At 45.4% G+C, this 26,871-nt stretch overlaps 1 protein-coding gene and 1 long non-coding RNA gene across 2 annotated transcripts in view; both read right to left on the minus strand.

Moving 5' to 3' along the window:
• Window positions 1-26,871, minus strand: part of LOC131953184 (dystrobrevin beta) — a 73,358-nt gene that overhangs the window by 2,804 nt on the left and 43,683 nt on the right. The window contains exons 14-20 of the mRNA XM_059316251.1: window positions 15,157-15,242; window positions 7,483-7,693; window positions 6,783-6,891; window positions 5,849-6,025; window positions 5,166-5,219; window positions 4,207-4,396; window positions 1,190-1,355 (exon numbers count right to left, since the gene is read on the minus strand). Of these exons, the coding sequence (XP_059172234.1) occupies window positions 1,190-1,355; window positions 4,207-4,396; window positions 5,166-5,219; window positions 5,849-6,025; window positions 6,783-6,891; window positions 7,483-7,693; window positions 15,157-15,242 (993 nt within the window). The remainder of the gene's footprint in view (window positions 1-1,189; window positions 1,356-4,206; window positions 4,397-5,165; window positions 5,220-5,848; window positions 6,026-6,782; window positions 6,892-7,482; window positions 7,694-15,156; window positions 15,243-26,871) is intronic.
• On the minus strand, window positions 15,489-20,455 carry LOC131953186 (uncharacterized). Its single transcript, XR_009388605.1, has 3 exons — window positions 20,311-20,455; window positions 19,462-19,844; window positions 15,489-15,530 (listed from the first exon to the last, which is right to left on the minus strand). It is a non-coding gene; the product is annotated as an uncharacterized LOC131953186 (long non-coding RNA).

Genomic DNA, 26,871 nt, shown 5'->3' on the forward strand with positions numbered 1-26,871 from the left:
TCCCTTATAAAACCTGAACTAACTTCCATACCTTTGGGACAGTCCCTTATAAAACCTGAACTAACTTCCATACCTTTGGGACAGTCCCCTATAAAACCTGAACTAACTTCCCTACCTTTGGGACAGTCCCCTATAAAACCTGAACTAACTTCCCTACCTTTGGGACAGTCCCCTATAAAACCTGAACTAACTTCCCTACCTTTGGGACAGTCCCCTATAAAACCTGAACTAACTTCCCTACCTTTGGGACAGTCCCCTATAAATCCTGAACTAACTTCCCTACCTTTGAGACAGTCCCCTATAAAACCTGAACTAACTTCCCTACCTTTGAGACAGTCCCCTATAAAACCTGAACTAACTTCCCTACCTTTGAGACAGTCCCCTATAAAACCTGAACTAACTTCCCTACCTTTGGGACAGTCCCCTATAAATCCTGAACTAACTTCCCTACCTTTGAGACAGTCCCCTATAAAACCTGAACTAACTTCCCTACCTTTGAGACAGTCCCCTATAAAACCTGAACTAACTTCCCTACCTTTGAGACAGTCCCCTATAAAACCTGAACTAACTTCCCTACCTTTGGGACAGTCCCCTATAAATCCTGAACTAACTTCCCTACCTTTGAGACAGTCCCCTATAAAACCTGAACTAACTTCCCTACCTTTGAGACAGTCCCCTATAAATCCTGAACTAACTTCCCTACCTTTGAGACAGTCCCCTATAAAACCTGAACTAACTTCCCTACCTTTGAGACAGTCCCCTATAAAACCTGAACTAACTTCCCTACCTTTGAGACAGTCCCCTATAAAACCTGAACTAACTTCCCTACCTTTGGGACAGTCCCCTATAAAACATGAACTAACTTCCATACATTTGGGACAGTCCCCATTAAAACCTGAACTAACTTCCCTACCTTTGGGACAGTCCCTTATAAAAGATTCCATACCTTTGGGACAGTCCCCTATAAAACCTGAACTAACTTCAATACCTTTGGGACAGTCCCCTATAAAACCTGAACTAACTTCCCTACCTTTGGGACAGACCCCTATAAAACCTGAACTAACTTCCCTACATTTGGGACAGTCCCCTATAAAACCTGAACTAACTTCCCTACCTTTGGGACAGTCCCTTATAAAAGATTCCATACCTTTGGGACAGTCCCCTATAAAACCTGAACTATCTTCCCTACCTTTGGGATAGTCTCTGGCAACTCCGCCCCTTCATCGTCTGTTCTCATACTGACACTCTGGATGTCATCAAGTCGCTCCCCCTGACATGAGGCCAGGTCGTCTGTCCCCACATAGCTCTCGTCATCTGTTCTGGTCAAAGACTCTCCTTCATCTGTGCCAGGGTACCTAAAGAGCACAAGAGATCTGGGTCAACTATTTAGGTCTAATGACACCAAACACAATACACTTCTGGTGATCACCAGAGATACCTTTTTGATGACTTTAACAATCTTCCAGATGACCAATTAAATCCCTTGAAAACCACAATCCCCCTGAGATAATAACAATCACCCATGAGATGACCACCACAATCCCCCATGAGGTGACCACCACAATCCCCCATGAGGTGACCACCACAATCCCCCATGAGATGACCACCACAATCCCCCATGAGATGACCACCACAATCCCCCATGAGATGACCACCACAATCCCCCATGAGATGACCACCACAATCACCCATGAGATGACCACCACAATCCCCCATGAGATGACCACCACAATCCCCCATGAGATGACCACCACAATCACCCATGAGATGACCACCACAATCCCCCATGAGGTGACCACCACAATCCCCCATGAGGTGACCACCACAATCCCCCATGAGATGACCACCACAATCCTACATGAGATGACCACCACAATCCCCTATGACCACCACAATCCCCCATGAGATGACCACCACAATCCCCCATGAGGTGACCACCACAATCCCCCATGAGATGACCACCACAATCCCCCATGAGATGACCACCACAATCCCCCATGAGATGACCACCACAATCCCCCATGAGATGACCACCACAATCCCCCATGAGGTGACCACCACAATCCCCCATGAGATGACCACCACAATCCTACATGAGATGACCACCACAATCCCCTATGACCACCACAATCCCCCATGAGATGACCACCACAATCCCCCATGTGATGACCACCACAATCCCCCATGAGATGACCACCACAATCCCCCATGAGATGACCACCACAATCCCCCATGTGATGACCACCACAATCCCCCATAAGATGACCACCACAATCTCCCATGAGATGACTACCACAATCCCCCATGAGATGACCACCACAATCCCCCATAAGATGACCACCACAATCCCCCATGAGATGACTACCACAATCCCCCATGAGATGACCACCACAATCCCCCATAAGATGACCACCACAATCCCCCATGAGGTGACCACCACAATCCCCCATAAGATGACCACCACAATCCCCTATGACCACCACAATCCCCCATGAGATGACCACCACAATCCCCCATGAGATGACCACCACAATCACCCATGAGATGACCACCACAATCCCCCATGAGATGACCACCACAATCCCCCATGAGATGACCACCACAATCCTACATGAGATGACCACCACAATCCCCTATGACCACCACAATCCCCCATAAGATGACCACCACAATCCCCCATGAGATGACCACCACAATCCCCCATGAGATGACCACCACAATCTCCCATGAGATGACCACCACAATCCCCCATGAGATGACCACCACAATCCCCCATGAGATGACCACCACAATCACCCATGAGATGACCACCACAATCACCCATGAGATGACCACCACAATCACCCATGAGATGACCACCACAATCACCCTTGAGATGACCACCACAATCACCCATGAGATGACCACCACAATCACCCATGAGATGACCACCACAATCCCCCATGAGATGACCACCACAATCACCCATGAGATGACCACCACAATCCCCCATGAGATGACCACCACAATCCCCCATGAGATGACCACCACAATCACCCATGAGATGACCACCACAATCCCCCATGAGATGACCACCACAATCCCCCATGAGATGACCACCACAATCACCCATAAGATGACCACCACAATCCCCCATGAGATGACCACCACAATCCCCCATGAGATGACCACCACAATCCCCCATGAGATGACCACCACAATCCCCCATGAGATGACCACCACAATCCCCCATGAGATGACCACCACAATCCTACATGAGGTGACCACCACAATCTCCCATGAGATGACCACCACAATCTCCCATGAGATGACCACCACAATCCCCCATGAGATGACCACCACAATCTCCCATGAGATGACCACCACAATCACCCATGAGATGACCACCACAATCCCCCATGAGGTGACCACCACAATCCCCTATGACCACCACAATCCCCCATGTGATGACCACCACAATCACCCATGAGATGACCACCACAATCACCCATGAGATGACCACCACAATCCCCCATGAGATGACCACCACAATCTCCCATGAGATGACCACCACAATCTCCCATAAGATGACCACCACAATCCCCCATAAGATGACCACCACAATCTCCCATAAGATGACCACCACAATCCCCCATGAGATGACCACCACAATCCCCCATAAGATGACCACCACAATCCCCCATAAGATGACCACCACAATCTCCCATAAGATGACCACCACAATCTCCCATAAGATGACCACCACAATCTCCCATAAGATGACCACCACAATCCCCCATGAGATGACCACCACAATCTCCCATAAGATGACCACCACAATCCCCTATGACCACCACAATCACCCATGAGATGACCACCACAATCCCCCATGAGATGTCCACCACAATCCCCCTTGAGATGACCACCACAATCACCCTGAGATGACCACCACAATCCTCCATGAGATGACCACCACAATCCCCCATGAGATGACCACCACAATCCCCTATGACCACCACAATCACCCATGAGATGACCACCACAATCCCCCATGAAATGACCACCACAATCCCCCATGAGATGACCACCACAATCCCCCATGAGGTGACCACCACAATCACCCATGAGATGACCACCACAATCCCCCATGAGATGACCACCACAATCCCCTATGACCACCACAATCCCCCTTGAGATGACCACCCCAATCCCCCCTACCCTACTCACCCATCTTGTTCGTTATCACTAGTTGTTTGACTGGAGTTGGCGCTACTTCTTTGTCTCCGAGCTCGAAGTTGAGCTAAAAACTCAGCTTCCTGTCGCATCCTCCAGTGTAGGTCGTCCCGACCCCACGAACTCATGTCAACATCTTCAGTTGCCCCCGACCTGCTCATGAACTCTTCATCAAACTTCATCTCTGTACAGGGGAATAGAGGGTTAAGTCAATGCTAGAATCACATTAATTCTTGAATCACATTAATTCTTGAATCACATTAATTCTTAAACAACATTGATTTTGAATCACATCAATTGTTGAATCACATATATTTTTGAATCATATTAATTCTTATGCACTTTCACTTTATTAATATTTAGCTTAACCTAAACAATTAATATTGTTCATTTGAGATGTTTTCAAATTAATATTTCTGCTACAGCTTGTGAAGAATTTAACATCTTGTTTCATGAATTCTAAGCTATTTTTCCTTTTTCATTTTTTTTTTAGCTCATTTATTTGTTTGAAATAACCCAATAATATAATAAGCCTTCATTGGTGATCAAACAGAAGAGATCAATTTCTTTTTATGGAATTCAATGACCAACTGTGCAAGCTAAATGCTGGAGATGCACATTTTTCTATCACAAATAAATTTGTATTGAATTATATTTGTCGTAGTACCTAGTGACGGGTTGCTCCAATGCATAGAGCAACACAGTGTAATACAGCTAGAGTTTGACAATACATACTGGTTCTGTATTCAAGGATTTAAATTTCCCGACAAATATACTTGTCATTACATACAGTGGAGGAGTTAACATACATTCTCAATAATCCAATAAAAGTTGTCATAGTGGTTACATACATTCTCAAGAGCCCAATGTAACTCAGTTTTCTTTTATGTAATGTAGTAGCTCTACAAATGTTAATATTTCAAACAAGATTGGGAATGTGCATGAAAACATACCATTGAACTTTTCCTCTAGCCTATCATCATCATATTCCTCTTCACTTCCATCGTCTGAAAGAATAAAAATTTTACAGGAATTTAAAAGCATTCTCTGAACTGATTTTCCAGCTAAGCTTTTGTACATTCAAACATCTGTATTCATTAAGAGGCTTTAAATCTAAATTTAGGAAAAACATGAAAAGAAAAAAAAAAGTAAAACACAAAATCATTTTAAAAACTGATGAAATAATGGAAGGTAAAATAAATGTAGCTTTAAATGTAAAAATAAAATTGATTGACAGAAATGCATGATGGAGGACAAGATTGCATTACAAATTGCCTTCAGCTAATTTCTTTATCATGACAGACAAAAGCTTTGCCTGACATGTTCAATTTGTTCATTTGACAGAAATCTCAGCATGATATCTATATACTGCAACAGGATGGGATGGGCAGAGCTAAACGCTGTCATGTTAATTTTTAACTAGTTGACATTTGGGAACAGCAGTTTTAATTTATACACTTTTGAAAGGAACTGCAATTGTCAAAAAATTGATAGAGCAAAATCTGCCTTAAACTACAACAGCAAATAATTCCCGAAAACTACAGCAGCAAATAATTCCTTAAAAATACAGCAGCAAATCATTTCCTAAAACTGAGGCAACAAAAACTGCCCTAAAACAGCAGCATTAAGAACCTACCAGAGTGAAGCTCCTTGACCAATGAAGACATGGCGTTGGTGACTGAGTCTGCAGCCATCAGAAGGTCATTGCGCAGTGTGCGGGTCAGTGCAGGTCCTGATGTTGTCTGGACAGTGAAAGCCTGCTGGACGTCACCACCCAGTCCAGTCAAGCTCAGCTCAGCACTGGCAGATGGAGCTGTTGGATAGTACGCAGACATCATCGCTTTTAATGTACACAGACATCAACTCTTTTTGTGTACACATTTTACTCCAGGGATAGGGAGGGAGGTGCACTCAAAATAATATTTGGGGCAGATGCTGATATATTATGTATATTATTCTATATAAATTACATTTTTTTTTTTACTTTGTCCCATATGAGGAGCTCTGCCCCCACCCCATGAAACTCAGGTTATGTGCTTATCTAAGAGCCTAATGTCTCCACCCCAAGAAACTTAGGTTATGTGCTTGTCTAAGAGCCAACTGCCTCCAAACCACTAGCTAGCATGGAGGCTGATCAGTATTTCCCCATGTATTCTGTAGCCAGACCAGGCCTGTGCCAAGTTTCAACAGCCAGTGGCGCCCTGAAAAAGCTGTTGGCAAACACCAAACATAAAACCCTAACCCTAACCCTCGGTTAACCAGTACCAACATTTTAGTTATCTGGGGAACTTTGAAATATTCTTTCATAACTTTGACCCCCCTTCCCCCTCCGCTTCCATTACCTTACAAAACAAACCCACATATACTGAACCAAAAGACATAAATAGCAATCAGCTGCGTCATTCATAAACAAAAGAAAAATGACATTTGACAGACAACTTGACAGTCAATAAGTTTTCCTCAGCAAAAGGCAATGGCAATCAGAAATGAGAGGGAGGCGGGGATGAAAAGGTGGGGGTGGAGGAAAAACAAAGGTGGCTATTGTGTGTGAAAGAAAAGGTGGTATTTACCTGGTGAGGTGGCTGCCCGGTTGGCCAGAGCTGCTGTGAATGTTGGTGACAGACCGCTGCGGGATCTTGGAGAGCTGTTGGGCGTTGACCTCGGTGACGTTGGGTGGTTCTAAAAATATCCAACCAATCAAAATTAGATACTCTGGTTGATTGTAACTTCAAATAAGCTTATAAATATTATACGTAATAGTAAAATATATTGAGCACATTCTAACAAGACATACCTGTAGGATGGTCAGCTAACCAGACATACCTTCAAGAGCTTCATCAAAGTCTTCAGCTGCACCTACCTTCAAGAGCTTCATCAAAGTCTCAAGCTGCACCAAACATACCTTCAAGAGCTTCATCAAAGTCTCCAGCTACACCAGACATACCTTCAAGAGCTTCATCAAAGTCTCCAGATGCACCAGACATACCTTCAAGAGCTTCATCAAAGTCTCCAGCTGCACCTACCTTCAAGAGCTTCATCAAAGTCTCCAGCTACACCAGACATACCTTCAAGAGCTTCATCAAAGTCTCCAGCTGCACCAGACATACCTTCAAGAGCTTCATCAAAGTCTTCAGCTGCACCTACCTTCAAGAGCTTCATCAAAGTCTCCAGCTGCACCAAACATACCTTCAAGAGCTTCATCAAAGTCTCCAGCTACACCACCAGACATACCTTCAAGAGCATCAAAGTCTCCAGATGTACCAGACATACCTTCAAGAGCTTCATCAAAGTCTCCAGCTGCACCATCAGGTCCTTGCGGCTCTCCTGCAGTGCCTGCATCCTGGCCTCCAGCTCGTCTTTTCTCTGACGCAGGAGCCGCAGCTCCGCCAACAGGGTGGGGTTGTACTGGGACGTGTCCCCACCCTCCTGGACAAACGCCTCCTGCTCCAGCCTCAATCTCTGGATCTCACGCATGATTTCTCTGGTGAAACAACGGGGGTGGGGGGGGGGGGCAAGCATGATTTCTCTGGTGAAACAATGGGAGGGGGGGGGGGCAAGCATGATTTCTCTGGTGAAACAATGGGGGGGGGGGGGGCAAGCATGATTTCTCTGGGGAAACAAGGGGGGGGGGGGCAAGCATGATTTCTCTGGTGAAACAATGGGGGGGGGGGGGGCAAGCATGATTTCTCTGGTGAAACAATGGGGGGGGGGGGCAAGCATGATTTCTCTGGGGAAACAAGGGGGGGGGGGGCAAGCATGATTTCTCTGGTGAAACAATGGGGGGGGGGGGCAAGCATGATTTCTCTGGGGAAACAATGGGGGGGGGGGGCAAGCATGATTTCTCTGGTGAAACAATGGGGGGGGGGGGGCAAGCATGATTTCTCTGGGGAAACAATGGGGGGGGGGGGCAAGCATGATTTCTCTGAAAGGTGGAGGGGATTACTAAGTCAGTCTGTGTGTATGGTCACGATATTTTTTGCGATTACCCACCGTAATGGGTGAAACTGAGTGAGTGGATGCACATGTTGGCCCTAGCGTTTGACTACTCTGTTAGTGCTAGTATTTCATCATTCAATTAACCCTAATATGGGACACAATTTGCCCTGGCGTTTGACCACTCAATTAGCTTCAACCTGAATGAGCACCACATTTGATCTTAAACTCAAGAGAACCCAAAACGTCCCCTCATCCCTACAGATCAGCACGCCACCCTAGACTGTACAGCAAGTTCCGGTACATCCCCCCTCCCCCAGTGACGCCACAAGGTCGGGTAGTACCTGATGCAGTACCTCAGGTGTCCCTGGTCTTGTCTGGTGAATGGTGTCATGTCAAGTGGTGTCATGTAGAGTCATATATTTCACGGTTCGCGCTGAGATTTAAAATGTTTGATGTTGGTTTGGAGACCCCTGATCTAATCGGTTGATCAAGGCGTGTTTTCTCAATCAATTTTGAAGTTTTCTAAATGATGTTCCCCCCCCCTCCCCCCACCGTTGTGAGATTACCGCGCCATCCCTCGGTCTCCAGTGAGATAAAATCCACTTGGTAAAGTAAGCACGAACCAACCATCGTGACGTGAAGGACTTTACGACTTTACTCGCCAGGCATTTCAACTATGAACCCATATTGTCAAACGTCCTACAAAGCACCTGACCACCCAGCATCATGACGTGAAGGACTTTACGACTTTACTCGCCAGGCATTTCAACTATGAACCCATATTGTCAAACGTCCTACAAAGCACCTGACCGTGAGCACCCCCCCCCCCCCCCAGAGGCGTAGCTAGGGGGGGGGGGGCGGGGGGGCGGCCGCCCCGGGCGCCGACCCTATGGGGGCGCCAAAAGGGGTGGGAAAAAAATTTTAAAGCTGATTTTATGCTGCAGTTTTGAATTATAAACTGTCTAAGTTAAGAAATGTAATGGCTACACGCCTTTGCACACTGATTTAACTGTCTTCTACCTTGATTTCTTAATGTAAAACATATACTCTTAAGAAACAGTGACCGGCAAAACCGCTTTGAAGCTTTTCCTAGATGGGGGGGGGGGCGCTTTTTCGAGACTTAAATCGGAAGAATTTACACTAGATTGTTGAGTCGATAAACGTTACCACTATTAAAAGAAACCAATTGTATTAAAACGTATTGTACGATTGTTGAACTGTAAAATACGTTAGTGACTTTTATCAAGATGGTGCGGGGGGGGCGCTTTTAGGCTAAATAAAATAGCAAAATTACACTGGATTCTGAGTAAACAACCTTTAGCTCTCAGAAAGAAACGAATTGTACTGTGCATTGTATAATTGTGTAACATTAAAAAAAAAGTTAGTTACGTTAAAAACCGCTCTACAAACTTTGTCCAAGATGGTTGTGATGAGTGTGTGTGGGGGTGGGGGGCGCTTTTTTTGCTAACAAAAATCGCAAGTATTTGTACTGGATTGGTGAGTAGATAACTCTCTTAACACTTAGTAAAGAAACCAAGTGTATTAACGCGTAATGTACAATTTCACTAGCCAGTTTTGTTAAAAAAAAAAGACGCGACTATTTCTTTGTAAGATTCTTACTATTCTCTCAACTTCAACGTGTGAGATCAGATACTTTTGATTGATTGCATTACATCTTACCTGGATCACTGAACTATATTAAAGAGAACTAAATATCACGGATTCTTGAAAACCACCACTTTTTTCCATGCTCTTATTTCATTCTCCACTGTCTATAATCTAGCTCCAAGCCATACAGTAAAAGAGACCACATTTAGTTATAGATCCTGATTGAATTTTTTTGACAATGCATTTGAATTCCATATTTTCTTAGAGTGTTAAAACGCGTTTTATTGCTGCTGATTATAATCAGAACGTCATGGGCTATCATTAAATTGATTGTTACTGCTTCTTCAATCAATACAATTAGTTCTGCATTTGTTGTTAACGTTGTGCGAGCAGTGTTTCTTCCAGACTTTTTTCTCCGGGGGGGGGGGGGGGGGGGGGCACTTGAAATTATCGGGGGGGGGGGCGGTAGACTTTCTTCGGGGGGGCGGACACTGTTAAAAGTATATATTTTCTATATATAAATTATATAAATTTCATTTCGTTCAAGGGGGCGGTAAAAAAATTTCGGGGGGCTTCGCCCCCCCCCCCCCCCCCCCCCCGAAGAGATGCCTGGAAGTAACTCTGTGTGCGAGAAGGCAGGGCAAATCTGCGAAATCCAAGACTACGAGCTGTTAACATCCGTTGGATTCCAGTTTGTTTTCTCTAGCTTGTTTTGTCATACCATCAACCAATCAACGAAATACCCATGTCGTATTCCAATGTGAACAATAAATATTTCTGATAACTTCTTCTTGTATGTCACTTGTGTGTCCTTACTCTAACAAACTTCGAATCCAACTATGTACCATATCACAACAGAGATCGTTCCAAAACTAGAACATAAAAGGCTGGTCTAAACATATTAGCGTTAGCTACAAACTACCCTCTAACACAGATCAGGCTTATTTTTTTTTTACTGACATTACTAATCTTTCGCAAAAAAAGTTAAACGCATCTTAATGGGAATTAAATTGTCGTAAAGTTTTAAGAAATGAAAATCATACAATGTAATTATTAAACCTTGTCCGGACTGTAGCACACACGCTTACACACACGCTTACACACACAAATACACTCTTACCCACACACAAGCTTATATATAAACACACTATCACACACACATAATTATACACACACACACACATGTATATATATATATATATATATATATATATATATATATATATATATATATATAAGCGGGGGGGGGCGCCAAATTGAAAGTTCGCCCCGGGCGCCGGGAAGGGTCGCTACGCCTCTGCCCCCCCCCCCCCCCCCCCCCCCCCCATATGAACGGACAACACAGTCGTTTGTTCAGCCGAACGTGCCAGCCAATGTGAGCACGCCACGAACAATTCAGCATTACCTCCCTTTGTTGTCGTCTCGATTAGCTAATAGCGTTAGCGGCGTGAACTTTGAACCTGTAGTACCATGCATACTTAATGAGATGTATCCCGCGAACACGTGATTCCCGTGTTACTGACACAATAATATCAAACAGAATTTGTAATAGCTGGAACTGGGATGGCCGTCACGCCAATCTGGCAACTTCATGGATCAACAGAGGACCGTGACGTCAACATCATGGATCAACAGAGGACCGTCACGCCAACATCATGGATCAACAAAGGACCGTCACGCCAACATCATGGATCAACAGAGGACCGTCACGCCAACATCATGGATCAACAGAGGACTGTCACGCCAACATCATGGATCAACAGAGGACCGTCACGCCAACATCATGGATCAACAGAGGACCATCACGTCAACATCATGGATCAACAAAGGACCGTCACGCCAACATCATGGATCAACAGAGGATGGCAGTGATTTAAAAAAGAGTTCTCACAGTGTAACAACCTTCAGACAACCGTGGCCCATAAGAAATGGGGGAAACAGTTTACACCAACGACCTTATCATAGTGAAGCGCACGGGTTTAAAATGTATGAACATAAAAATCTTTGAACTAAAGCACGACTAATCTTAAGATGGAGGCTGATACCACCGGCGACAGTGGAAAGCCGCGCTGTGCGACACAACACAGAAAACGATGACGTAATCAGCACTGTTGTCCCCTACCAATATAACCCCGACTTACAACAACATTAGCGCCAGCATTAGCCTGGAGCCAGAGATAAGATCAGTTTGCTAATGGCTTCTGATAATCACATATCAAAGGCGGCATAATTGTAGCCCATCGGCAGATAACAACACGTCAACTACACATAACAACCAACTACACATAACAACCAACTACACCTCAACAGTACCCCAACTATAGCTTAAAAATACTATAACTATACCTTAACAGTAGATTGTAGGAAAAAAAGTCACAGGAAAAAAAAACACAGGAAAAAAAAACACAGAAAAAAAGTCACAGGAAAAAAAGTCACAGGAAAAAAAGTCACAGGAAAAAAAGTCACAGGAAAAAAAGTCACAAATATATATTTGCATGATATTTGTTAATACTTTTATGTATTAAATATTGAGAGAGTGCAAATTAACTTAGGATTAATTAAATGTAATGTAATGTGTGTAGGCTGTATACACATAGGAATTTTTATAATTCACCTGAAAATAGTTATTATGAAGTATGTAGATTGTAATTATTTTAAACTTAAGATTAGTAGCATTTAATAGAATGCCCCAAAGTCCACGTTTTTCATCGTGTTTTTTTTTAATACCAATATTAAATTACCGTGAAATGGTAAGTTCATCTGACTTGCTGCCTTCAACTCATGGCAACAATAGCTATATTTAGTTCAACCACCTTTACTGCCCACATTTATCACGCTCATTACATAACAAAACTTAGGATCAAAAAAGAAAGCCGACAAGGTTCAAAGGCTGTCATTGACGCATAACGTCAACAACACAAAATATGTTCGGACAATGACTACCGAGGAGAGGCCGACCAGAGAATAGCCTACGGCAAAATGTGCCTAAATTTCTTTTATAATTAACATTTCTACCGCGTATTTAACTAAATATGTAACAAAAGTTGAGATTGTTGTGTTAATTATCTTAGAGTATTTTTACTTACAATTGTTATAAATCATAATGCTTTTAACGTCTATAAATAATTTATGCTATCAAAAAATACAACCCACAACAATAAACACACAAAGTTTTACAATTCTTAACAAATTAATAAAAATATTTCTAAAAAGATTTTTGTGACTTTTTTTCTGTGACTTTATTTCTGTGACTTTTTTTCCGATAAAATTTTTCCACTGTGACTTTTTTTCTGTGACTTTTTTTCCTAGCAAAAACTGTGACTTTTTTTCTGTGTTTTTTTTTCCTGTGACTTTTTTTCCGTTTACCTAACAGTACCCCAACAACCACTGACCAGACCAGCCCCCACTACCACTGATCAGCCTCCACTGACCACAAACTGACCAGCCCCAACTACCACTAATCAGCACCCACTGACCTCTAACATCGACAGATAACAACACGTCAACTACACATAACAAACCAACTACACCTTAACAGTACCCCAACTAAACCGTAACAGTACCCTCACAACCACTGACAGTCAACTAAATGACCAGCCACCACAACCACTGGCCAGCCCCCACAACCACTGACCAGTCCCCACAACCACTGACCAGTCCCCACAACCACTGACCAGTCCCCACAACCACTGACCAGTCCCCACAACCACTGACCAGTCCCCACTACCACTGACCATCCCAAACTACCACTGACCATCCCACACTACAACTGACCATTAACTGACTAGCCCCCACAACCACTGACCACTAACTGACCAGCCCCCACAACCACTGACTACTAACTGACCAGCCCCCACAACAACTGACCACTAACTGACCAGCCCACACTGACCACTAACTGACCAGCCCCCACAACAACTGACTACTAACTGACAAGCCCCCACAACCACTGACCACTAACTGACCAGCCCACAAAACAACTGACTACTAACTGACCAGCCGCCACTGACCACTAACTGACCAGCCCCCACAACCACTGACCACTAACTGACCAGCCACACAACCAATGACTACTAACTGACCAGCCCCCACTGACCACTAACTGACCAGCCCACACAACAACTGACTACTAACTGACCAGCCCCCACAACAACTGATTACTAACTGACCAGCCCCCCACTACCACTGACACAAACTGACCAGCCCACACAACAACTGACCACTAACTGACCAGCCCCCACAACCACTGACCACTAACTGACCAGCCACACAACCAATGACTACTAACTGACCAGCCCACACAACCACTGACTACTAACTGACCAGCCCCCACTGACCACCCAACAAACTGACCAGCTCCCCACTGACCACAAATTGACCAGCCCGCAGTGACCACTAACTGACCAGCCCCCACAACCACTGACTACTAACTGACCAGCCCCCACAACAACTGACCACTAACTGACCAGCCCCCACTACCACTGACCAGCCCCAACTGACCACTAACTGACCAGCCCCAACTGACCACTAACTGACCAGCCCCCACTACCACTGACCAGCCCCAACTGACCACTAACTGACCAGCCCCAACTGACCACTAACTGACCAGCCCCAACTGACCACTAACTGACCAGCCCCCACTACCACTGACCAGCCCCAACTGACCACTAACTGACCAGCCCTCACTACCACTGGCCATTAACTGACCACTAACCTGTTCTTGGCCTCCAGCTGGGCTATCAGCTCCCTCTGTGCCTGGTTGGTGTCTACACTACACTACCACTGACCACTAACTGACCAGCCCCCACAACAACTGACTACTAACTGACCAGCCCCCACAACAACTGACCACTAACTGACCAGCCCCCACAACCACTGACCACTAACTGACCAGCCCCCACAACCACTGACTACTAACTGACCAGCCCACACTGACCACTAACTGACCAGCCCCCACAACAACTGACCACTAACTGACCAGCCCACACAACCACTGACTACTAACTGACCAGCCCCCACTGACCACCCAACAAACTGACCAGCTCCCCACTGACCACAAATTGACCAGCCCGCAGTGACCACTAACTGACCAGCCCCCACAACCACTGACTACTAACTGACCAGCCCCCACAACAACTGACCACTAACTGACCAGCCCCCACTACCACTGACCAGCCCCAACTGACCACTAACTGACCAGCCCCAACTGACCACTAACTGACCAGCCCCCACTACCACTGACCAGCCCCAACTGACCACTAACTGACCAGCCCCAACTGACCACTAACTGACCAGCCCCAACTGACCACTAACTGACCAGCCCCCACTACCACTGACCAGCCCCAACTGACCACTAACTGACCAGCCCTCACTACCACTGGCCATTAACTGACCACTAACCTGTTCTTGGCCTCCAGCTGGGCTATCAGCTCCCTCTGTGCCTGGTTGGTGTCTACACTCAGGTTGAGCTCGGCCGTGGACCTGGACTAGAGGAAAGAATGTACACATTAGGCAAGGGTTGGTGTACACATTAGGCAAGGGTTGGTGTCTACACTCAGGTTGAGCTCGGCCGTGGACCTGGACTAGAGGAAAGAATGTACACATTAGGCAAGGGTTGGTGTACACATTAGGCAAGGGTTGGTGTCTACACTCAGGTTGAGCTCGGCCGTGGACCTGGACTAGAGGAAAGAATGTACACATTAGGCAAGGGTTGGTGTACACATTAGGCAAGGGTTGGTGTCTACACTCAGGTTGAGCTCGGCCGTGGACCTGGACTAGAGGAAAGAATGTACACATTAGGCAAGTGTTGGTGTACACATTAGGCAAGGGTTGGTGTAGACATTAGGCAAGGGTTGGTTTAGACGTTAGACAAGGTTTGGTGTAGACATTAGACAAGGTTTGGTGTAGACATTAGGCAAGGGTTGGTGTACAACATTAGGCAAGGGTTGGTGTAGACATTAGGCAAGGGTTGGTGTAGACATTAGGCAAGGGTTGGTGTACACATTAGGCAAGGGTTGGTGTACACATTAGGCAAGGGTTGGTATACACATTAGGCAAGGGTTGGTGTACACATTAGGCAAGGGTTGGTGTACACATTAGGCAAGGGTTGGTTTAGACGTTAGACAAGGTTTGGTGTAGACATTAGGCAAGGGTTGGTGTACACATTAGGCAAGGGTTGGTGTATACATTAGGCAAGGGTTGGTGTACACATTAGGAAAGGGTTGGTGTACACGTTAGGCAAGGATTGGTGTACACATTAGGCAAGGGTTGGTTTAGACGTTAGACAAGGTTTGGTGTAGACATTAGACAAGGTTTGGTGTAGACATTAGGCAAGGGTTGGTGTACAACATTAGGCAAGGGTTGGTGTAGACATTAGGCAAGGGTTGGTGTAGACATTAGGCAAGGGTTGGTGTACACATTAGGCAAGGGTTGGTGTACACATTAGGCAAGGGTTGGTGTACACATTAGGCAAGGGTTGGTGTAGACATTAGGCAAGGGTTGGTGTACACATTAGGCAAGGGTTGGTGTAGACATTAGGCAAGGGTTAGTGTACACATTAGGCAAGGGTTGGTGTACACATTAGGCAAGGGTTGGTGTAGACATTAGGCAAGGGTTGGTGTACACATTAGGCAAGGGTTGGTGTACACATTAGGCAAGGGTTGGTTTAGACGTTAGACAAGGTTTGGTGTAGACATTAGGCAAGGGTTGGTGTACACATTAGGCAAGGGTTGGTGTAGACATTAGGCAAGGGTTGGTTTAGACGTTAGACAAGGTTTGGTGTAGACATTAGGCTAGGGTTGGTGTACAACATTAGGCAAGGGTTGGTGTAGACATTAGGCAAGGGTTGGTGCAGACATTAGGCAAGGGTTGGTGTACACATTAGGCAAGGGTTGGTGTACACATTAGGCAAGGGTTGGTGTACACATTAGGCAAGGGTTGGTGTAGACATTAGGCAAGGGTTGGTGTACACATTAGGCAAGGGTTGGTGTACACATTAGGCAAGGGTTGGTGTACACGTTAGGCAAGGGTTGGTGTACACATTAGGCAAGGGTTGGTGTACACGTTAGGCAAGGGTTGGTGTAGACATTATGCAAGGGTTGGTGTACACATTAGGCAAGGGTTGGTGTAGATATTAGGCAAGGGTTGGTGTACACATCAGGCAAGGGTTGGTGTAGACATTAGGCAAGGGTTGGTGTACACATTAGAAAAGGATTGGTGTACACGTTAGGCAAGGATTGGTGTACACATTAGGCAAGGGTTGGTGTACACGTTAGGCAAGGGTTGGTGTACACATTAGGCAAGGGTTGGTGTACACGTTAGGCAAGGGTTGGTGTAGACATTAGGCAAGGGTTGGTGTATACATTAGGCAAGGGTTGGTGTACACATTAGGCAAGTGTTGGTGTACACATTAGGCAAGTGTTGGTATATCTATTTAGAAAACTTTGGTAAACATTTGGAAAGGGAATAATAGAACATAATGTACAAGTCAGGCAATGAATCATACAATTTTTTTACTTTTAACATTTTGAAAAAGCATGTAATTATGCAGCAAAAACGCAACGCATTAAGGCAGGAAATTTATAATTTAAAGACCAATTAAAGTGATTAACCTAATTAAAGAGAGAAGTTAAATGCTGCCAGAATGTAAAGTTAGAAACTGAGCCTTTGTTAAATCAACTTGTCCACAGGTCACCACTAGCCTCTATTCACCGTGCCACTACAGGTCACCACTAATCAGAGTTAAATCTGTACCCCCACAAGACACAGAGAAATGTGTACCCCCACAAGACACAGAGAAATGTGTACCCCCACAAGACACAGAGAAATGTGTACCCCCACAAGACAGCAGAGAAATGTGTACCCCCACAAGACACAGAGAAATGTGTACCCCCACAAGACAGCAGAGAAATGTGTACCCCCACAAGACAGCAGAGAAATGTGTACCCCCACAAGACAGCAGAGAAATGTGTACCCCCACAAGACAGCAGAGAAATGTGTACCCTCACAAAACAGAAATGTGTACCCCCACAAGACAGCAGAGAAATGTGTACCCTCACAAGACAGCAGAGAAATGTGTACCCCCACAAGACAGCAGAGAAATGTGTACCCCCACAAGACAGCAGAGAAATGTGTACCCCCACAAGACAGCAGAGAAATGTGTACCCCCACAAGACACAGAGAAATGTGTACCCCCACAAGACACAGAGAAATGTGTACCCCCACAAGACACAGAGAAATGTGTACCCCCACAAGACACAGAGAAATGTGTACCCCCACAAGACACAGAGAAATGTGTACCCCCACAAGACAGCAGAGAAATGTGTACCCTCACAAAACAGAAATGTGTACCCCCACAAGACAGCAGAGAAATGTGTACCCTCACAAGACAGCAGAGAAATGTGTACCCCCACAAGACAGCAGAGAAATGTGTACCCCCACAAGACAGCAGAGAAATGTGTACCCCACAAGACAGCAGAGAAATGTGTACCCCCACAAGACACAGAGAAATGTGTACCCCCACAAGACACAGAGAAATGTGTACCCCCACAAGACACAGGGAAATGTGTACCCCCACAAGACACAGAGAAATGTGTACCCCCACAAGACACAGAGAAATGTGTACCCCCACAAGACACAGAGAAATGTGTACCCCCACAAGACACAGAGAAATGTGTACCCTCACAAGACAGTGGAGAAATGTGTACCCTCACAAGACAGCAGAGAAATGTGTACCCTCACAAGACAGCAGAGAAATGTGTACCCCCACAAGACAGCAGAGAAATGTGTACCCTCACAAGACAGTGGAGAAATGTGTACGGAGTTATGTCTTGACCAGGTACCCCTAACATCCAGGTTTTATTTACAGGCTACAGAGATGGCCGACATGAAGAGATGGCCGACATGAAAAGCATTTGTTCACATTTAAACAAAGACCCAAATTTAATGACATACTCAAATGACATACGAATAGATTTAATGACATACTCAAATGACATACGAATAGATTTAATGACATAAACAATCGGCAAACGCGGGACTTTCAATGGGAGATGCAAACGGCACAAAGCTCAATAGGAGGTTTGATTGGCATGTTTGAGGGTAAATAACACAAGCTTAAATGTCACGTGCATCGTGTCACGTGGTCCTGGGACGGAGGGGGGAGGAGACCACCAATCGATAGGAGTCGGGGGGGGGGGGGGCGACGACGACATAAGGTAACGCATTGGTAAGATGAAGTACAGTTTATCTGTCTTGCTAACAGCAACGGATCTAAGCACATGTGATGCACTAACGATAAAACAACAAACAAACGTGAACAATGAAACTACAGCAAATCAGTCAACACCGAGTACACTCCCTTATAACAAGCAGATGTTTCAAAAAGCGCGGACGTATCAGAAGTTGAGACAAAGTGACAAAAAAACAACACAAGATCTGATACACCATTCTGGATGACTATGATTGTCAAACATTCGATACGGGGTATATTTTTACCGAAGATATTGTGTCTGATCTGATTAGCACATAGTAATTGAGACCTCCCCCCCCCCCCCCCCCCCGCTACACACGGTGTTGTAGCCGAGCTGCCAACACTAAATGTTAACCGCAATACATTTCCACAATAGGCTATTGATCGCTATGTCACACGGTGCGCGGGGAGGCTGGACGCCGGTAAAAAGTATCCGTGTGTGCTGGGTTACGTACCTTGATCAGCTGACTGTAGGCGGTGCGCCATGTCGAGCCGTAGCACCAGTCGTACATCTCCGGCGTCTGCTCCAGTGCTGACATCATCATGGCCGCCACGGGGCTCGTTAATCCATACAGGAGGTAGTTAATCCATACAGGGTGTATGTTAATCCATACAGGGTGTATGTTAATCCATACAGGAGGTTGTTAATCCATACAGAAGGTTGTTAATCCATACACGATATTGAATAATTCACATATGGTGCCAGCTATTCCATACAGCGAGACCGTTAATCCTCCTTACACGGTGTCAGTTAATCCCCTTGACACGGTGTCACTTAATCCATACTAGTTGACTACGTTGTAAATAAGGTATTTGTTTCATGTCCCTCCTACCACATCTACTAACGACAGATCAATAACATCAACAACTCGATAGCATCAACCAAACAAGAGGACAGATGGATCTAGAGGACAGATGGATCTAGAGGACAGCTGATCTATAGGACAGCTGATTTATAGGACAGCTGATCTAAAGGACAGCTGATCTAGAGGACAGCTGATCTAGAGGACAGCTGATCTATAGGACAGCTGATCTATAGGACAGCTGATCTAGAAGACAGCTGATCTAGAAGACAGCAAATCTAGATGACAGTTTATCTATAGGACAGCTGATCTAGAAGACAGCTGATCTAGAAGACAGTTGATCTAGAAGACAGCTGATCTAGAAGACAGCTGATCTAGAAGACAGCTGATCTAGAAGACAGCTGATCTAGAGGACAGGACAGCTTATCCCAGCTACACACAAGCTCCACTACAACAGAACACGGATAACAACGTAAATCCTCCAAACCCTAGAATAAACACCAGCACTGTATCCAAAGAACGGAGCCACCATACGCCGAATGTTTTGTGTGAGTGTACACAAGACCCTCATGCCGCTAGTCTCTGACTGACCCAACCCACTGAGCGTGTGTGTAGAATCTTGCTGGGGTAGCAGTAACCTGTTATTTTCGTACCTGTAACATACTTTCACTTCTAAAAATAAAATGCTATCGATGAGCAACATCCCTTATCTCACGTTATAATACAATAAAAACAGGGGCGGACAACTCCGCTGTTCTAGACCAAGCCGGGATAACTCCTGCCGCGAGTGAGCCCCTCCCTTCTCTAACGTTTAAAACAGTTTTTTGCTAAGCGGGGTAACTCTCACTTCAGCACTGGAGTGACGTTAATGCAAACGTAACAGAGCTTATTATGACGTCCATTGTTTTTGCTGTGCCGTAGTTTCTCGTAGTGGGGTGACCTATATCAATTGTTGCGTGATCTCAGTAAATGTCAGGCCGGGTGGCATATGTGTGGGATAAGTGGGATAAGTGTGGGGCATGCGTGGGATAAGTGTGGGGCATGTATAGGATAAGTGTGGGGAATGTGTGGGATAAAAGTGGGGCATAGGTTGGATAAGTGTGGGACATGTGTGGGATAAGTGTTGAGCATGCGTGGGGCATGTGTGGGATAAGTGTGGGGCATGTGTGGGATAAGTGTGGGATAAGTGTGGGATAAGTGTGATGCATGTGTGAGGTATGTGTGGGATAAGTGTGGGGCATGTGTGGGATAAGTGTGGGGCATGTGTGGGGCATGTGTGGGATAAGTGTGGGGCATGTGTGGGGCATGTGTGGGATAAGTGTGGGGCATGTGTGGGATAAGTGTGGGATAAGTGTGATGCATGTGTGGGTATGTGTGGGATAAGTGTGGGGCATGTGTGGGATAAGTGTGGGGCATGTGTGGGGTATGTGTGGGATAAGTGTGGGGCATGTGTGGGATAAGTGTGGGGCATGTGTGGGATAAGTGTGGGGCATGTGTGGGATAAGTGTGGGGCATGTGTGGGATAAGTGTGGGGCATGTGTGGGATAAGTGTGGGGCATGTGTGGGATAAGTGTGGGGCATGTGTGGGATAAGTGTGGGGCATGTGTGGGATAAGTGTGGGCATGCGTGTGATAAGTGTGGGGGCATGTGTGGGATAAGTGTGGGGCATGTGTGGGATAAGTGTGGGGCATGTGTGGGATAAGTGTGGGCATGCGTGTGATAAGTGTGGGGCATGTGTGGGATAAGTGTGGGGCATGTGTGGGATAAGTGTGGGGCATGTGTGGGATAAGTGTGGGATAAGTGTGATGCATGTGTGGGGTATGTGTAGGATAAGTGTGGGGCATGTGTGGGATAAGTGTGGGGCATGTGTGGGGTATGTGTGGGATAAGTGTGGGGCATGTGTGGGATAAGTGTGGGGCATGTGTGGGATAAGTGTGGGGCATGTGTGGGATAAGTGTGGGGCATGTGTGGGATAAGTGTGGGGCATGTGTGGGATAAGTGTGGGGCATGTGTGGGATAAGTGTGGGGCATGTGTGGGATAAGTGTGGGGCATGTGTGGGATAAGTGTGGGATAAATTTGGGCATGTGTGGGATAAGTGTAGGATAAGTGTGGGGATAAGTGTGGGGCATGTGTGGGATAAGTGTGGGGCATGTGTGGGACATATGTGGGAAAGAATGTGGGGCATGTGTGGGATAAGTGTGGGGCATGTGTGGGACATGTGTGGGAAAGAATGTGGGGCATGTGTGGGATAAGTGTGGGGCATGTGTGGGAAAGAATGTGGGGCATGTGTGGGACACAGAGGGGAAGCAGAACTCTACTCAACCCGACAACACACAACCTACAGAGGGGTGTGGGTGGTTGGTGAGTTGGAGGATGGTGTGTTGCTGTGTTGTGGGTCGAAGTGTCACGTTTTGTGAGTTGGTATATTTTATGTTGGTGTGTTGACGGTATGTGTGTGTGTGTGTGTGTGTAAACTTAATGTGTTGTGGGTTGGTGTGTTGTAGTTGGTGTGTTGCAGTTGGTGTGTTGAGGTTGGCATGTTTAGATTTGTGTGTTTATAGTTTGGTGTAGATGCCTAATGTTTAATCTAACACACCTAAACAATTCCATGTTACTGAATTGAATATTTATAGATGGGACTAGCTCAGCGATAATCATTTGGTTTGTTAAAATAATTACAATCGATGTAATCGATAGCCAAATCGATCATGTTTTTTTGAACGGTTCAGCTGATCTTTAGCCCATTTCAATCAACGCAAGTGGTTAGCACACGTTGAGCATTAGCACATTTTCTTAACGATGTCTTTGTGGGAGAAGGACCTAGTCATGGCAACAACATTACACTAACTTCCCTTAGCTCCGTGGGGACAACACTAACTTCCCTTAGCTCCGTGGGGACAACAACATTACACTAACTTCCCTTAGCTCCGTGGGGACAACAACATTACACTAACTTCCCGTAGTTCAGCGGGGACAACAACATTACACTAACTTCCCGTAGTTCAGCGGGGACAACAACATTACACTAACTTCCCTTAGCTCCGTGGGGACAACAACATTACACTAACTTCCCTTAGCTCCGTGGGGACAACAACATTACACTAACTTCCCTTAGCTCCGTGGGGACAACAACATTACACTAACTTCCCTTAGCTCCGTGGGGACAACAACATTACACTAACTTCCCTTAGCTCCGTGTGGACAACAACATTACACTAACTTCTCTTAGCTCCGTGGGGACAACAACATTACACTAACCTCCCTTAGCTCCGTGGGGACAACAACATTACACTAACGTCCCTTAGCTCCGTGGGGACAACAACATTACACTAACCTCCCTTAGCTCCGTGGGGACAACACTAACTTCCCTTAGCTCCGTGGGGACAACAACATTACACTAACTTCCCTTAGCTCCGTGGGGACAACAACATTACACTAACCTCCCTTAGCTCCGTGGGGACAACAACATTACACTAACTTCCCTTAGCTCCGTGGGGACAACAACATTACACTAACCTCCCTTAGCTCCGTGATGACAACAACATTACACTAACTTCCCTTAGCTCCGTGGGGACAACAACATTACACTAACTTCCCTTAGCTCCGTGGGGACAACAACATTACACTAACTTCCCTTAGCTCCGTGGGGACAACAACATTACACTAACCTCACTTAGCTCCGTGGAGACAACACAATACACGAGTAGGGGGTGGCATAAGTGCAGGTATAAAACCTAATAAACCCCACAACCAGTCAAACAGAAAACACAGAGATCAGCAGCGACCTGAGCTCAATAGAATGGCCTAAAAAAAAACAACCTCCCCATCTTAGACATTAGCGCCCAATGCCCAACCCGTTAAACACGCAACATGTTATGACCACATCAGCCTTGCTAACGTCCGATCATTCCCCGACCCCCCCCCCCCCCAATAAAAACATCACCCAACCACCAAGTACCCTTACAATCATACAATCCAACATCTTCATCAGACTACCTTCCCAACCCCACCGTTAATGTGTTGAGGCCCATATGAAATATAAGTTGTGAGCTTACCTTAACCCCCCCCCCCCCCCCCCATAAGAACAGTATTAGTATAGAGACCAGTCAGCACGCTCATATGAAATGTAAATTAACACTTAACGAGGCGACAACAACAATCCTAATGACGTCACCAATTGTTTGTGCGCGCTAACAATGCGTGAAGCAAATTTCAAGGGCAAACAATCCACGGACAAGGCGGGTAATCTGGAATTAATTTGATTACACTTGGTTTTAGAATTTTCTCTCGGTAATTTTCGTTAACTACCGGCAATCGGTTCACGTTAATTACGTCAAATTGTTTAGAAAGTCATCATTCCAGTGTAAATAATTCAAGCATTTCAGCAAGTCTTCATTTGTTTACACGAGTTAAAATGTGTCATTAATGATTCTATAATTAGCCCAAGGGAATAAAAAAATTAAAGTGTCCTGGTGATTACGACACGGTGTTGTTGCACGACCCTCCCCCACCCAAGTCAATAGTGTCTCATGTTTTCCTCCCCCTTCCATACTTCATACACTACATCTCTCATCTGTTAACTCCAGATCTAAATAGCAACTGATGTTTTTAAATGCTAAAAAATATTACCTAGACCTAAGCAGGTATAAACATTTGTACGTATGGACTTACACACGTACGTACGGATAGACGAACGTACTTATAGAACTACGCATACACGTGTATAGAATTGCGAACGTAATGACCTATGTACATTTTCACCTAACCTTAAACTTAAACAGACCTAAACAAATACTGACCTAAGGATATACAGACCTACGGAAATACTGACCTAAGGATATACAGACCTACGCAAATACTGACCTACGGAAATACTGACCTACGGAAATACTGACCTACGCAAATACTGACCTACGCAAATACAGACCTACGCAAATACTGACCTACGGAAATACTGACCTACGGAAATACTGACCTAAGGATATACAGACCTACGCAAATACTGACCTACGGAAATACTGACCTAAGGATATACAGACCTACGCAAATACTGACCTACGGAAATACTGACCTACGGAAATACTGACCTACGCGAATACTGACCTAAGGATATACTGACCTACGCGAATACTGAACTAAGTACGTATTGACCTACACACAAACAGACCTACGTACGTGTAAACACATTCACGTCGCTGGTGCTTATGGTCAAGTCAAATGTTATGTTGGCGGCACGAAATAAAAATGTGGGTAGATGGATGAGTACATTTACAGCAAACACAAATATATCACATCTAAAACACGGCCTCGCTTATTTCACACGAGAGAACAGTTTCTAACTTGATCCAACTGAACCACAAATTATTCACTGGTCCATGAGAGAAATATTAAGAATGTTTTGAACAACATCCAACTAATTATCCACTGTAGTAAACCTACTTTCGTTTAGGCTACACGGTAATATATTTTTTTTGTACAGCAGGCAGCTAAACCCAACATTTTACAATGATAGAACAAAGGCTACACAATAAAGGCTACACACAACAGATTACACACAACACAGGCTACACACAACACAGGCTACACACAACACAGGCTACACACAACATAGATTACACACAACACAGGTTACACACAACACAACACAGGCTACACACAACACAGGCTACACACAACACAGGCTACACACAACACAACACAGGCTACACACAACAGATTACACACAACACAGGTTACACACAACACAACACAGGCTACACACAACACAGGCTACACACAACATAGATTACACACAACACAGGCTACACACAACACAGGCTACACACAACACAGGTTACACACAACACAACACAGGCTACACACAACAGATTACACACAACACAGGCTACACACAACACAGGCTACACACAACATAGATTACACACAACACAGGTTACACACAACACAACACAGGCTACACACAACACAGGCTACACACAACACAGGCTACACACAACACAACACAGGCTACACACAACAGATTACACACAACACAGGTTACACACAACACAACACAGGCTACACACAACACAGGCTACACACAACACAACACAGGCTACACACAACACAGGCTACACACAACAGATTACACACAATAAAGGCTACACACAACACAGGCTACACACAACAGATTACACACAACACAGGCTACACACAACACAGGATACACACAACACAATATACAAACACAGACTACACACAACACAGGCTACACACAACACAATATACAAACACAGACTACACACAACACAGGCTACACACAATACAACACCACTGGCTACACACAACACAGGCTACACACACCACAGGCTACACACAACACTGACCACACATGAATACACTACGTCTACACACGATGCGTGAGTGAAAAAACTCGGCTAAAACAAACGGCTGGAACTGAAAGGCAATCGAACCAAGTCGCAGAAGGCGGGAAACTTTGTCGTCTGCCAGTCAGCTGCAGCCAGCTGCCACAGAAATCTGCCATCAACCGGTGCCCGTTCACGACAGCCCGGCTTGTACGAGTGCTCATTTTTTAAAGGGTTTACAGCAGGGGGAAAAAATCCCGGTGTTAATGACGTCAGTAACGTGTACTGTTCTTTTATTGTCGCAGTTTTTGTTGAGTCGTGATTGGTCAAACATCGGCGTGTCCCGTGGTCGCTGCACCATCGGGTTACGTCGTGTGCCGGCTATCACGTGATACAGAGACTATGTAGGTTATCACGTGGTATACACGCCGACTCGGGTTGAGGGGGTGCGAGGGAATAATTGTAAATAAACCATTTTAATATAATGTTCCTTCATTGTATAATATGAATATAAGAAAAACATACAACGACCAAGAAATGATGTGGGAAGGGGATGGGGGGGGGGGGGGGGGGGGAAGAAGGGGTGTCCGCCCCCACGAAGAGATGCCTGGAAGAAACTCTGTTTCAAGAGATCTGTCTCATATTTTAGCGGCAAAAGCTTTTATTAAATAAACCGGGAGTGATCTCCCCTAAACTTTCTTGAATATTCTTATATGA

Source organism: Physella acuta, unplaced genomic scaffold, assembly GCF_028476545.2.
Source record: "Physella acuta isolate Inbredline_101_S28 unplaced genomic scaffold, ASM2847654v3 ptg000913l, whole genome shotgun sequence".
Classification (NCBI taxonomy): domain Eukaryota; kingdom Metazoa; phylum Mollusca; class Gastropoda; family Physidae; genus Physella; species Physella acuta.